Below are 15,937 nucleotides of genomic sequence, written 5' to 3'. Positions count from 1 at the left end.
AGAACCAGGGGTCACAGTGTGAGGATTCGGGATAGATGATTTAGGACGGAGATGAGGAGACATTTCTTCACCCAAAGAGTGGTGAGCCTGTGGAATTCATTACCTTAGGAAGTAGTTGATGCCAAAACATTGAATGTATTCAAGAGACGGCTAGATATAGCACTTGGGGTGAATGGGATCAAAGTTTATGGGGAGAAAACAGGATTAGACCAATGAGTTGGACCATCAGCCATGATCGGATGAATGGTGGAGCAGGCTCAAAGGGCCGAATGGCCTCCTCCTGCTCCTATCTTCTATGTTTCTTTGTTTCTGTGTCCCAGTTCACTCATTAGCCCCCTCTACCACCCCAATCTGCATTGGCTCCCAGTCTGGCAACACCTCAATTTTAAAATCTTCGTCCTTGTTTTCAAATCTCTCCATGGCCTTAGCCCCTCCCTATCTCTGTAACCTCCTTCAGCCCGACAACCCTCTGGGATCTCTGAGCTGCTCGGTTTCTGGATGCAGGAGCATCTCTCTCTGTCTCTGGTAGCAGTGCCTTCAGCTGCCTGCTCTCTGATCTCTGGAATCCTCTTCGAAAACCTCTCCACCTTTTTTCCCTCTTTTCAGATCCTCAGAAAACTCCCTCTTTGACTAAGCTCCTGCGCACCTGTGTGACAATAAGGCTCATTTCTAATGAAGGGTCTAGGCCCGAAACGTCAGCCTTCCTGCTCCTATGATGCTGCTTGGCCTGCTGTGTTCATCCAGCTCTACATATATCAGATTCTCCAGCATCTGTAGTTCCTACTATCTCGAATAAGGCTCAAGTGTTGGGTTTATTCCATGAAGCACCTCGGGTTGTTTTAGAATATTTTATGGAACAAGGAAAAGCAGTACAACTGGCGAATGGGACATACCTATCCAACTTCATCCTGAATACTGATGTCGACTCTCAACTGCCCTCTGGGCAATTACAGATGGGCAATAAATTCTGCCTGGTCAGAGACGCCCTCATCCCGAGAATGAATAAAGCTCCAATTATTACCAATTATTTATGATTTAATCCCCTCTGGACTATAGAAATGAAAGTTGCAGTTGAATGCAAAATTACAGTCATGGAGATGTACAGCACGGAAACAGACCCTTCAGTCCAACTCATCTACGCCGATCAGGCATCCTAAATCAATCTAGTCCCATTTGCCAGCATTTAGCCCATATCCCTCTAAACAGTTACTCTACACCCATCCAGATGCATTTGAAATGTTGTAATTATACCAGCCTCCACCACTTCCTGTGGCAGCTCATTCCATACACACACCACCCTCTGTGTGAAAATGTTGCCCCTTAGGTCCCCTTTAAATCTTTCCCCTCTCACCTTAAACCTATGCCCCTCTAGTTTTGGACTCCCCACTTTGGGAAAAAGACATTGTCTATTCACCCCATCCATGCCCCTCATGATTCTATAAACCTCTATAAGGTCACCCCTCAGCCTCCGACGCTCCAGGGAAAATAACCCCAGCCTATCCAGCCTCTTGCTACAGTACAAACCCGCCAACCCTGGCAACATCCTTATAAGTAAGTAAGGTGAACAATTTCTATTTCACTGGTACTTCATGAAGTATTTCAAGTTTAAGAAATTCAAGTATACAAATACCCAATCATCAGGGACAAGGCAGAATACTTTTTAGGCAATTCATTCATTGACCACTAGAAGGAGCCTGAGAATGATCTTCCCAGGCCAGTGAGCACTACCTTAGAGGAAGTGTTCTATCTTTGAGTGTCTCCTCTTAGATATCTGATCGAAGATTACACAGATCCACCGCACAACTCCTTTCGGCAATCACTTACAGCCAGACACTAAAACACTGGCCTGAGTTCAGGAGTTCATTTTGGGGAACAATGTTCAGTTAAAATAAACAGGGGAAGTAACAGCAAATGATAGGCAGTGGGTAAAGGCTCCAAGTTATACCAGGAGGGAAGCATTTGTTTCTCAAATCAAGATCCCAAAAAAAAACTTTGTCTTGGTTCAAAGCCAATGCATTCCAGAGTGGGATGTTTTGACCATCACCTCATTCCTTGTCCTGATCCTGTCAGTTCTTCCAACACACAGAAGCCAGATTACCAGAGGACTGATCTAACTTCCTGGTGAAAGTGTTAAAACAAGTCTCCTGAGGTACAGCAGGGTTTAAATACAACTATAAATAACTGTGATTTGCTGACGGCTTTGATCTTGAGCTGAGTATCTGACCCCCTATCTCTTAGCAAGCCTCCCTATTGCCACCTCTGCAACATCATTCAACTCTATAGCAGCTGCACCCTGCTGCAAAACCCTTACCCCTACCTTTGTAACCTCCGAACTCGGCCAATCCATTGCTCTCACTGACCTACATCGGCTCCCAGCCTGGAAACCCCTTGATTTTAAAATCCTCTTCCCTCTGTTCAGTACCCTCAGGCTCACCCCTCCTAGTTTTGTAATCTCCTCTAGCCCTCTGCCCCTCGCTATGCAATCACTGCACTTCCCCCCAGTTCTGATCTGTTAACCATTTTTCATTCTCGTTACTCCATTGTTGCTGGCCATTGCCTTTCTCTGCCTGGGTACCAAGCGCTGGGACTCCTTGAATAAACCACTCACTTCTTTCTCCTCTTTTTAGACGCAGCTGAGAAACTGACTCTTTGACCAACCTTTTTGCTTATCTGTCCCCATATCTGCCACGTGGCACGGTGTCAGTAAACAGTCAGATAAAGAAATGGTCCTGTGAACCATCAGGATATTTCACTACGTTAAAAACATTATATAAATGCAAGCTGCTCTGCTAATTATTAACGAAAAAGATTTTGTGTTTTCTTTAAACACCATCTCATCTTTCATAGATCTTGGATGTTGAGCTCTTTGGTGGTTTTTATTAAGACACCATGATACACAAAGCTCCTTCAATTCCAGTCAAGGTCCAGTGCAGTACAATGTTAGCTCTTCACAGAGAAACTACTTCTGTTTGGTGTGTGGATTATTATTTATTATGAACTCTTGGTCACAATGCCAATACTTCTCACAACGTCATCCAGTTAATGAATGCAAAGAGCCTGCCTGTGAAAGAGATATAACAGAGGCTCCAGAAGCTTTGCCAAGTTTTCAAAGCAGAGCGAAGGCCAAAGAGTAACATCATGCAACAATCATGTCCAATCATGGGAGGATGTGTGCTGGTTACTGAGGATTCTGCTTGAGGAGTATCTTTTAAGGCGATGCAGTTTGTACATTGGATATAATTCTGCTGACTGGGCTTTAACATTGACAGGAGATTAATTACCAACCAACAGTGAGCACGTCCCATTAACTACTTAGCCATTCACTTCTTGAGACAGGCCTAAACTGGACCAAGGAGCTGCTGGATTTCCTGGAGCTCTTAGCTCTGTCTAGACAGCTACACTTTGGCTCTCTTTCTCTTGGGTTGACAGCAATAATAAATGATTGTTTCTTAAATGAGATAATATGCTTTGCACAAAATGAGATGTATCTAGTCCGCTGGATGTCAGATCAGAGAGAAACTGCCTTTCTGAGAGAGGTCCTAGTTTTAGGATAAGGTCTAGCAGGTTTAAGACAGAGGTAAGGAGAAACTACTTCTCTCGTGAATCTGTGGAATTCACTCCCCCAGAGAGCGGTGAATGCTGGTACACTGACTAAACTTAAGGAGGGGATATTTTAATTGGTTAACAGGTTGAAGGGTTATGGGAAGTGGACAGGAAAATGGAGTTGAGGTCGAAATGAGATCAGCCACAATTGTATTAAATGGTGGAGCAGACTCAAAGGGCTGAATGGCCTCCTCATGCTTCAAGTTCTTATGTCCTCTTGTTCTGAAGGCCCAGGTATCACAAAGAACTGCAAAGATAATTGAATTATTGTGATACAGGAAGAGAGTGCAAGAAAGGTTTTGGTGAAATTAGCTGACACATAAATACAAAGTCAGTTATTCAATGGCGTTACCATCACTGAATCCCCCACTACCAACATCCTGGGGATTACCATTGACCAGAAACTCAACTGGGCTCACAACATAAACACAGCGGCTACAAGAGCAGGCCAGAAGCTGGGAATACTGCGGCAAGTAACTCCCCTCCAGACTCATCAAAGCCTGTCCACCATCTACAAGGCACAAGTCACAGAGTTGAATAGCGTGGAAACAGGCCCTTTGGCCCAACCCATCCATGCCGACTAATTTCCTAAACTGATCGAGTCCCATTTGCCTGCATTTGACCCATATCTATCTAAACCTTTCCTATCCATGTACCCATCCAGATGCCTTTTAAATGTTGTAATTGTACCAGCCTCCACCATTTCCTCTGGAAGTTCATTCCACACATACACTACCCTCTGTGTGAAAAACTTGCCCTTCAGATCCCTTTTAAATCTCTCTCCTCTCACCTTAAACCTATACCCTCTAATTTTGGACTCCCCTACATTGGCTAGTCACCTTATCTATGACCCTCATGATTTTTATAAACTTCTATATGGTCATCCCTCAGCCACAAATGTTGCAGGGAAAGAAGTCCCAGCCTGACCGGCCCCTCCTATAACTCAAACCCTCCAGTCTCCGTAACACCATTTTTGCACCCATTCCAATTTAATAACATTCTTCCCATAGCAGGGTGACCAGAATTATATGCAGTCCTCCAAATGTGGCCTTATCAATGTCTTGTACAGCTGTAACATGATGTCCCAACTCCTGTACTCAGTGCTCTGACAGATGTAGGCAAGCGTCCCAAATGCCTTCCTCACCACCCTGTCTACCTGTGACACCACTTTCAAGAAACTATGTACCTGCACCGCTAGATCTCTCTGTTCAACCACACTCCCCAGGGTCCTACCCATTAATTGTGTAAGGCCCACCCTTGTGCCTTGTTTGGGTGTCCCAGAGGGAACAGCCAGGGATACTTGGAAATGAATATCCTGGTCCTCTGCTTCGGAGAGTGCAAGATGAGTTGGGTCAGTGTGTGTCATTCATCAGTTTCACTGGATTTTCCCTTAAAGTTCTCATGGATCTGGAGCGCTGCTATGTAATGAGCCAACGCTTTGGCTTCCTAGCCACCAGTTCACTGACTCTTTAGCTGAAAACACGTGACACCTGCCAACCAGGTTGGATAATAAATTGGCACAGACTGAGGAAGTATATTCATACATACACCAACTCTCTTGTAACAACATTCAGACAGAAAAGACAACACCAAAAGCTGAGATAACAAGGTGTAGAGCTGGATGAACACAGCAGGCCAAGCAGCATCATAGGAGCAGGAAGGCTGAAGTTTCGGGCCTAGACCCTTCTTCAGAAATGGGGGAGGGAAAGGGGGTTCTGAAATAAATAGGGAGAGGGGGGAGGCGGAAAGAAGATGAATAGAGGAGAAGATAGGTGGAGAGGAGACAGACAGGTCAAAGAGGCGGGGATGGAACCAGTAAAGGTGAGTGTAGGTGGGGAGGTAGGGAGGAGATAGGTCAGTCCAGGGAGGATGGACAAGTCAAGGGGACGGGATGAGGTTAGTAGGTAGGAGATGATAGGTGGGAGGAAGGACAGGTTAGGGAGGCGGGGACAAGCTGGGCTGGTTTTGGGATGCAGTTGGGGGAGGGGAGATTTTGAAGCTTGTGAGGTCTACATTGATACCATTGGGCTGCAGGGTTCCCAAGCAGAATATGAGCTGCTGTTCCTGCAACCTTTGAGTGGCATCGTTGTGGCACTGCAGGAGGCCCAGGATGGACATGTCGTCTGAGGAATGGGAGGGGGAGTTGAAATGGTTTGCGACTGGGAGGTGCAGTTGTTTAGTGCGAACCGAGCGTAGGTGTTCTGCAAAGCGGTCCCCAAGCCTCCGCTTTTGGGAGAAGCTGGATAAATACTTGGGGGTGTGAGGGAGATAGGAAATGGGGGGATCTGGTGATAGGCTGAGAATGAGGAGGGGTTTAGGAGGGGATCTGTCTGGAGAAGGAACACCAGCACAGACCAGCAGAGTCTGATTACACTTGATACAGGCCCACAACTGCCTGACAGGGTGAAGAAAGGAGACAAAGTATTGAGACAGCACCACATGAAACATTAATCACTGTCCCTGTCTGTGGGCGGGCAGATAAAGGGATGTGTACTGTTCCTCTTCAGAGCTAAACGTAATATCTTTCAGGATTGACCCTGTTTCAGGAAAATTAATTCTTGCCACTTCATCTTGTGACTTGGTTCTGTGCAATTCTCAAGTCTCTTTGTTTTCTAAATATTGCCTATCAAGATTATATTCTGTAACGTGCAATTTTCATCACAAGGCATCAGTAAAGATTACAGGAAGCACAATATATTGATAAAAACCAAAAGAACTGCGGATGCTGTAAATCAGGAACATAAACAGACATTGCTGGAAAAGCTCAGCAGGTCTGGCAGCATCTGTGAAGAAAAGAATCAGAGTTAACCTTTTCATGTCTGGTGTGTTTCAAGGAAGGGTCACCGGATCTGAAACGTTAACTCTGATTTTTCTTCACAGGTGTTGCCAGTCCTGCTGAGCTTTTCCAGCAACTTCTGTTTTTGTGCCATGTATTGATGTTGTTGTCAGCAGCCAGTATTGTTACAGGGATTGAGAACTGCAGCTGATCTCAGAAAAGCATCAGTGTGATGCAGCATAATCGGAAGGTCACCTCTGCTACAGGTGGTGGCTGCCTCACAGCCCTGCTCCAGTTTGAAGTTTGATATTTCTGGGAGGGTAGGAGCTGAAACATCCTTCCCCTGGCTGGACAGTCTAGGATTTAGGTGGGGCACGGTCTCCAGCTAATGGGTCAGCCATTTTGGACTGATATGAGAAAACATTTCTTCAATCACAATGTTGTGAATCTTTACAGCGCTCTACCAGCACGAACAACAAGGGGGAGGCAATGGCCTAGTGGTATTATCGCTGGACTGTTAATCCAGAAACCCAGATAATGTTCTGGGGACCCAGGTTGGTGGAATTTGAATTCAATAAATATCTGGAAGTAAGGGTCTGATGATGGCCATGAATCCATTGCCAATTGTCGGAAAAACCCGTGTAGTTCACTAGTGCCCTTTAGGGAAGGAAACTGCCATCCTTACCTGGTCTGTCCTACATGTGACTCCAGACCCACAACAATGTGGATGACTCTGAACAGCCCTCAGGGCAATTAGGGATGGGCAATAAATGCTGCCTAGCCAGCCATGCCCTCATCCCGTTAATGAATAAAGACAAAAAAAAAACAGATGCTCAGCCTTCTCAAGGGCGAACAGACACAGGCAATAAATGCTGGACCAGTCAGCAACACCCACAGCCCAACAGTGAATAATAAAAAGGTCGCTGAGTGTATTTAATACAGAAAATAGGTGCAGGGGAGGCCATTCAGCCCATCAAGCTCAATCCACCATTCAACATGACCATGGCTGTTCCTCTATTTCAAAGCCATACTCCTGCTCTTTTCCCAATACTCTTTGGCACCTTTAGCCTCCAGAAATCTATTTCTTTCTTAAATATATTCAGAGACTTCACCTCCCCAGCCTTCAGTGGTAGAGAATTCCACAGGCTCACCATTCTCTGGGTGAGGAAATCTCCCATCGTCTCAGTCTGCAATGGCTGGCCTGAGAACCTGACCCTTTGTATTGGGACCACCAAACCCGCACTCGCCCTGGAAACATCATCCCTGTATCCAGTCCATCCAGCCCTGTCAAGGTTGAAATCAGTAGATGTTCAGACACTATGTGTCTCAAGGGATATGGAATAAGTTGCGATAGTGTCAATGATGTAGGTCAGCCCGAATTAGACAGAACAGATCCAAAGGGCTGAATGACCTAATCCTGCGCCCATTATTTTCCTATACACCCTGAGGTGCTGATTAAATTTTTTTTAAAAATTTCATTTGTGGGAAGTGAGCGTCACTGGCTGGTCCCAGCATTTATGGTCCACCCCGAGTTGCTCTTGAGAAGGTGGTGGTCAGCTGCCTTCTTGAACTGCTGCAGTCCATTGGTAAAACCCACAGTGCTCTTAGGGAAGGAATTCCAGGATTTTGACCCAGCAACAACGAAGGAACGGCGATATTTTCCCAAGTCAAGATTCTGAGTGGCTTGGAGAGAAACTTGTACAGGGTGATGTTCCCATGTATCTTCTGCCTTTTTCTTTCTGGATGGAAGTGGTCATGGGTTTGGAAGGTGCTGTCTGAGGATCTTCGGTGAATTTCTGCAGTGCATCTTGTAGATCGTACACACTGCTGCTACTGAGCGTCGGTGGGGGAGGGAGTGGGATGTTTATGGATGTGGTGCCAATCAAGCGGGCTGCTTTGTCCTGGATGGTGTCAAGCTTCTTGAGTGTTGTTGGGGCTGCACTCATCCAGGCAAGTGGGGAGTATGCCATCACACTCCTGACTTGTGCCTTGTAGATGGTGGAGAGGCTTTGAGGAGTCAGGAGGTGAGTTACTTGCCGCAGTATTCCCAGCTTCTGGCCTGCTCTTGTAGCCACTGTGTTTATGTGGTGAGTCCAGTTGAGTTTCTGGTCAATGGTAACCCCAAGGATGTTGATAGTGGGGGATTCAGTGATGGTAACACCGTTGAATGTCAAGGGACAGTGGTTAGATTGTCTCTTATTGGTGATGGTCATAGCCTGGCATTTGTGTGGCACGAATGTCACTTGCCACTTGTCAGCCCAATCCTAGACATTGTCCAGATCTTGTTGTATTTGAACATAGACTGCTTCAGTATGTGAGGAGTTGAGAATGGTGCTGAACATTGTGCAAACATCGGCGAACATCCCCACTTCTGACCTTATGATGGAGAGAAGCTCATTGATGAAGCAGCGGAAGATGGTTGAGCCTCGGACACTACCCTGAGGAGCTCCCCAGAGATGTCCTGGACAGACCTCCATCAACCATGACCATCTTCCTATGTGCCAGGTATGACTCTAACACCGGAGCATTTGCCCCCTGATACCCATTGATTTTGTTTTTGCTGGGGCTCCTTGATGCCACACTCCATCGAATACAGCCTTGATGTCAAGGGCTGTCACTCTCACCTCACCTCGCCTCTGGAATTCAGCTCTTTTGTCCATGTTTGAACCAAGGCTGTAATGAGGTCAGGAGCTGAGTGGCCCTGGCAGAACCCAAACTGGGCGTCACTGAGCAGGTTATTGCTGAGCAGGTGCTGCTTGATAGCGCTGTTAGTGACACCTTCCATCACTTTACTGATGATCGAGAATAGACTGATGGGGCGGTAATTGGCCGGGTTGGATTTGTCCTGCTTTTTGTGTACAGGACGTACTTGGGCAATTTTCCACATTGTCGGGTTGATACCAGGTAGTAACTGTACTAGAACAGCTTGGCTAGGGGAGCGGCAAGTTCTGGAGCACAAGTCTTCAGTACTATTGCCGGAATGTCGTCAGGGCCCGTAGCCTTTGCAATATCCAGTGTCTCCAACCATTTCTTGATATCACGTGTGGTGCTGAGTGAGCACTGCCTTGTCTTGAAAATGAACATCCTGGTTAAAGGCTTTGTTTTCCTGTTCAATCAGTCACACGGTCTACTCTTCCTCTAATTATTTTTGCATGATTTCAATTTTCCCCACTTTCAGAAACTAATTAGAAAAATAATATAAGGAATTTTCTTTTATGTACACATAGGCTTATGCAGACAGTACGGGGAGTCTGATGGGCTGCACCAGAGAACTGAGATGGACACAATGGCCCAAATGGCCTCTTCTGTGCTGGGTCAGTCTATGAAATAACTTGAGCTACAGGGAGGAGGTAGGTACCTGAGTAAACCCACAACTCTGTTACCTCTTGGCTTTGTAAAGGATGCTTAATTGCACTGAAGGGAGCTGAGCTTCTATTTGTCGCAGTGTTCTAACGGAACGATCCACTTAGTCACATCTTAGCCACTCCTACACTGCACCATCCATCTCTCTCCTCATTTTTCAAATATCGATCCACTCCTTTCATAAGAGCTGTTATTATGGAACCTGCACCACTGTGTCTCACAGTTTATTTCACATCCTAACTGCTCTACAGAAACGAGAGAAATCCTTTCACTATGACAGTGAGGATTGCAAATTTATGCTCAGGATTCGCAGGGGGTGCTTTAGCAGTGTAGCATGTGATTCACAGGCAGTAGAATTAAGCACAGTCAGAGGTAGCAGCGAGGGTGAGAACATGCCTGGTCAAAAGGACAGGTTTTAAACTGTGAAGGAAAAGTGTGGGAGGCAGAGATGTTTAGGGAGGGCATTCCAACACTAGTAGCCCAACAGTTGATGGGATCTGGTGATGATCTGTTGCTCTATATCACCAAATAAAATATCTCTCTGTTCTGAACCCCAATCATCTCCTCATTGTATTAGAACATTTAAGCAAGGTTAATTTGATAAAATCTCTACTACATTTGCTTACTCTGTCCACATAGCAGCCTGATGATACCACCCTACCCCAATCTGTATTTATTGTACCAGTTTCGGTCTATAGAGCTGTTCTCTCATTACAGAAAGAGAGAGAGAGTGATGGCTGGTGGTGACTTTAATCTGAAGGTCACCACGCCTCAGGATGAGGGGCAAATTTGAAAAGTCAGGACCTTTATGGTAACCTCAGATGGTGCTCGACCCGAAATGTTAACTCTGATTTCTGTCCACAGGTGCCGCCAGACCTGCTGAGCTTTTCCAGAAATTTCTGTTTTTGTTTCTGAGCTAACCAACACCCCCACCCTACCCACCCCATCCCTCACCTCTTAGGTTTGGTACATGCAGGTGGAAGCCATTGGTTTTGGGTGGGATGCTCTTCAGACGGCCAGTGCAGACTCAATGGGCTGAATGGCCTCTATCTGCACTGTAGCCTGATGCAAGTTTTACACAAAGGATTGTAGCTTTGTTTTCACCATAACAAAGAACACTTTTCAATTCCAGATTTTATTAATTTACTTTAAATTCCACCAGCTTAACATGCACCCCACCCCTCCCCGCCAAGACTGTATCAGGTAGGAGTAGGCCATTCGGCCCCTCAGGATTGCCACACGATTCAGTAAGATCAAAGGTTATTTGGATGGAACTCTACTCGCCCACCCTTTGTTTGTGTGAAAAAGCTAACTGAGCTCGGTCCTGAGTATATTGAACAGCTGAGAATCCACAGCTCTCCCAGGTACCTCTAACTACAGACCACTGTTTCATTTACCGGTCAATTTTTCACATCTGCCTCTCCAATTATTTAAGACTAAAAGATCCAGAGGTATCAGAAGCAGAATCAATGGTAACTTTAAATAAAAAAGGAATCGATCAAAGACTTGAAAGGGATATAATGACAGCAGTATGAAGGAAGAGATAGTGAGAACTGCAGATGCTGGAGTCAGAGACAGCACAGTGTGGAGCTGGAGGAACACAGCAGGTAGCTCCTCTGATGCTGCACACTGTGAGGGAAGACATGCTGGGGAGTGGATAGCTCTTACAAAGCAATACATAGGAATAATGGGCTACAAGGCATCCTCGTCTACTGTATCATTCTGTGATTATGTGAAGGACTTCTCTCTTGGTTCTTTAAACTGAAATAAATTACATTTACAAATGTCCTCCACCAATTCAATGTATTTTGAATCTATAGTATAAGACTTTCAACAATCTGCTGCTTCTCTGAGTTGTGAAAGCATCATAGATTCATCCATTTCTGAATCAATACGTTTCAGAATGTAACATACTAACTATTCGTTCTGTTCCCAGTCACACAGCATAAACCAAACTCACACATTGCAAATAGCAGAGCAGCTCACTCCATAGGACCACAATCCTGACTCTCTCGGTCTGACAGCAAACCCTTAGCAGGAGTAGGCCATTCAGCCCCTCGTGCCTGCTCCACCACTTAACATGATCATGATTGATCTCTTCTCAGCTTCAACTCCAAAACCTTTCAACCGGTTACTGATCAAAAATCTGTCTCCAACTTAAATGTACTCAGTGTCCCAGCATCTACCACCCTCTGGGGGAGTGAATTAATTCCACCGCATCTTTGTTTTAGAGCTACTACCCCTATTATCCAAAAAAAACGCTGGTTCCAGATTGCCCCACAAGGGGAAATGTACTTTCTGTGTCTACTTTATCAATCACCTGTGCACCCCAATTTACAACTCATTCAGCAATCCTGTCAATGCTCTAACTCAATGGGTCAGATGTTGATAGTTGAGGAGCAGTGAACATGCCTCACATAGAAGGAATCCTTTTTTCTGCATGGGCAACTTGTTGGAAAATGAGATTGTTGTTTTTGACTGGCAAAAACTCAATGGGCTGAAGGACCTTTTATTGTGACTGTGACTCTCAATCTTCTAAACACCACAGAACTGTGGCCAAATCTATAATTTCCACATGCTCTTGACTGTATAGTTTCTCCTCGAAAATTCTTGAACAAGATGCAGGGCTTTTTTTTTAACCAATGTCACACTTATAAATATAATACCAACCGTCATGTGTGACTTTAGATTTTAAAAAATGGGGTGGAATGTCAAGGGCAATACTTGGATTCTCTCTTGTTGGAGATATCATTGCCTGGCAGTTGTGTGGTGTAAACGTTACTTGTCACTATCCAAACCTGGATATTGTCCCAGATTGTGTTGCATTTGAACATGGATTGCTTCAGTATGCAAGGAGTCAGGAATGATGCTGAATATTGTGCAATCATTGGCAAATATCCCCAGTGGGTGGCACGGTGGTTCAGTGGTTAGCACTGCTGCCTCACAGTGCTTGGGACCCGGGTTCGATCCCACCCTCGGGCGACTGAGTGGAGTTTGCACATTCTCCCCGTGTCTGCGTGGGTTTCTTCCAGTGCTCTGGTTTCCTCCCACAGTCCAAAGATGTGCAGGTTATGTGGATTGGCCATGCTAAATTGCCCATAGTGTTCAGGGATGTGTAGATTTGGTGGGTTATAGGGGGATGGGTCTGAGTGGGATGCTCTGAGGGTCAGTGTGGACTTGTTGGGCCGAAGGGCCTGTTTCCACACTGTAGGGATTCTATGAATGTGGTGATCTGGGATAGAAAGGCTGATTCGGGGGTTAGGCAGTTTGGGGGCGAAATCCAAAGCATTAACAAGCTTGGTGTTGGCTGGTAATTTATGAAGGACAAAGCAGCTGAGAGGGGGGAAAAGTATCCTGAACCCTGGACAAAATGATAGTCTTGATCAGTTCAACCAAATTTAATGAAGGGAAGTAAATAACTGGCAAAAGAAAACCCAACAGATTTCACACACAGAAGATATGCAAGAGCTTAAGGTAAGATTGGAGGCAGCAGTGAGTGAATCTTACATCTCTCTCAGAAAAGAGCATTACAGTCAAATACTTTTTCTGTTCTGGTCCTTTCTCTGACAACCTACACCTGCAATTTATTAAACAAACAGATCAGAAGAAGCGCAAAATGTCCAACTGGAGAAATCAAAGGCAGTGAAACCAGGAAGCCAACGAGACAATCTGTTTCAGGTTCTCCTTCCAGGCCTAGAACATTCTGTCGGGGCACATTTCAAACAAATGACCATAGCTAGCTTGGGTCCCCCGGTACATGTGACAACTCAGTAAAAAAACTGCTCCAATAAATGCTGGGTAACTTACTGCAGGAATGCCTGACAAAGGACCCAAAATGAGAGGTCATAGTTTTAGGATAAGTGGCAGCAGATTTAAAACAGAGTGAGGGGAAATTACTTCTGTCAAAGGGTCATGAATCTGTGGAATTCGCTACTCCAGAGTGCAGTGGATGCTGGGACATTGAATGCCCTGGCAGACAGCCACTGGAAAATGTTGGCTAGTCTTCCAGTTGCAAAGGGTTACAACCACTGGCTTCCTCCCATTCTGACCTCTTGTGAATTCCTGATCTCCTTTAAGCCTCCATCAGCAGCCATGCTTTAAGCTGCCTGGGGAGACTGTGATGTCGTGGTCCCGTCCCTGATCTACTCATCCAATCAGGCCCAGGTAACACCCTGGGCACCATGGGGTCAAATCCCACCACAGTGGCAGGTAGAAATTCAACTCTTAGATGTTGGGGGGAATAGAAAACTGGTCTCAGTGATACCATGGAATCATTATCAATCGCTGTTTGTGGTTCACTCATGTCCTTTAGGGAAGGAAATCTGCTGTCCTCACCAGGTCTGGCATATCTGTGACTCCAGACACACAGCAATGTGATTCACTCTTACCTACCTTGTGAGTCGCTGAGTTCCCAGTTAATGAGGGGTGGGGAAAATGTGTGAAGCACTGCCAAAACACTGAGAAATCACTGGAATTCCCTCCTCACCTCTCAATTCCTTTGGGATGCTCCTTAAAACCTACATTTTTGACCACCTGTTTGGTCATCTTACCTTATATGGCTGGGAGTCACTTTAATATTCAATTTAATAATGGCCCTGTGAAAAGCCCTGGGACATGATGTTAAAGGCACTACACGAATGCAAGCATTTGTTACAGAGTCATAGGGTCATACAGCACGGAAACAGATCCTTTGGTCCAACTCATCTACACTGACCAAGTTTCCCAAACTAATCTAGTCCCACTTGCCTGCATTTGCTCTTATCCCTCTAAACCTTTCCTATTCATGTACCTGTCCAAATGTCTCTTAAATGTTGTAACTGCACCACTTCCTCTGGCAGTTCATTCTACACACGAACCACCCTCTGTGTGAAAAAAATTGCCCCTCAGATCCCTGTTAAATCTTTCTCCTCTCACCTTAAACCTATGCCCCCTAGTTTTGAACTACCCCACACAAGGAAAAAGACCTTGGCTATTCACCTTACCTCTGCCCCTCATGATTTTATAAACCTACCCCCTCAACCTTCGACGCTCCAGAGAAAAGGAAGAATTGAAGGTGAGATCTACCAGCTTGAGGTGTACAGAGCGTGGGGCAGGGAGGCAAACATGGAATATCGAGGAATGTAGCATTGAAGGCTTCTTCACACAGCTTCCTTTCCAGAGTTCATACATGCAATAGTAATTGGGCTCCAGTGTGTAAATCTAATCTTCTCTTCAAAACGGACCAATCATTCAACTCATCTGAGAACCAGAGATAGGGCCACAGAACCAACGCTGGCCTACTGCCAGCCCCAGTACTGCATGAAGCCACCTCCCCCTCTCCCTCCCCATTCTCACAGTGAGGGACAACATGTTTTCCACTTACCCGCTGGCCCACAAATCTGAAGAGGCACGTTTACTACAGCCGCGTAAAGATTTGTGAGAGCTCCAGTCGCTCTCAGCAGCTCATATTAATTACCCAGTAACAACAGACGAGAGCTTAGTGAGAGGCCAGACCCGGCTGACATAAGGAATAGTTGCTTTCCTGTCTTTTGCCTAATATGGAGACAAGATAACACGGTCGCTTGGCTGTGCCTCTGAACATATTTCCTGTCGCTGCTGTAAGTCCGATGAAGCCAGAGTTTTGAGTCTGGTTGGCTGTAAGAGAATCTCAATGACAAATTCATACCATTGCACTTAAAGCAAAAATGAACTCCGCTGCATGTATTCTGTTTGACCCTTGTGTTTTGAGTCAGAGAGGGGTGTGTACAGCACTGCAGGAATGTGGGCAAGTAACACCAGACCAAAATAAAACAGGGCAACTTGTATTCACTTGGTGGATTGACCCGGGAATAAGGGAAGGTGGGACAGACTGGGCATGTTTCCACTGGGGTTTAGGAGAGTGAGGCGGGGGGGTGCCTGATTGAAGTGTATCAGGTCCTGAAGGGTCTTGACCAGGTGGATGTAGAAAGGCTGTTTCCAGAACCAGAGGCGCTGTTTTAACATGATGCATCAGACGTTTGAGACGGAGATCAAGAGAATTTGTTTTCCCCGCAGAGGGTTATGTGACACTCCCTTACAAGGTGGTTGCAGTGAACTGATTGAATACATTTCAAAACAGAAGTAGATTCTTGTCAAGTGGGGGTGGGGTCGAAGGTTATCAGGGAACGCGGAATTTGAAACACAAACAGGACAGGCTCAGTTATTGAATGGCCCAGC

At 45.6% G+C, this 15,937-nt stretch overlaps 1 protein-coding gene across 1 annotated transcript in view; it reads right to left on the bottom strand.

Moving 5' to 3' along the window:
• ddah1 (dimethylarginine dimethylaminohydrolase 1) overlaps positions 1-15,446 on the bottom strand; it is a 71,359-nt gene extending 55,913 nt beyond the window's left edge. Inside the window, exon 1 of the mRNA XM_020535917.2 lies at positions 15,408-15,446. Coding sequence (XP_020391506.2) covers positions 15,408-15,410 — 3 coding nt within the window. The 5' untranslated portion in view covers positions 15,411-15,446. The remainder of the gene's footprint in view (positions 1-15,407) is intronic.
• Between the last annotated feature and the right edge of the window lie 491 nt (positions 15,447-15,937).

The sequence above is a fragment of the Rhincodon typus genome, chromosome 10 (assembly GCF_021869965.1).
Source record: "Rhincodon typus isolate 14 chromosome 10, sRhiTyp1.1, whole genome shotgun sequence".
In the NCBI taxonomy this organism is placed as follows: domain Eukaryota; kingdom Metazoa; phylum Chordata; class Chondrichthyes; order Orectolobiformes; family Rhincodontidae; genus Rhincodon; species Rhincodon typus.
The sequence above is the reverse complement of the archived record's forward strand: the minus strand, read 5'-3'. Positions and strand labels throughout refer to the sequence as shown.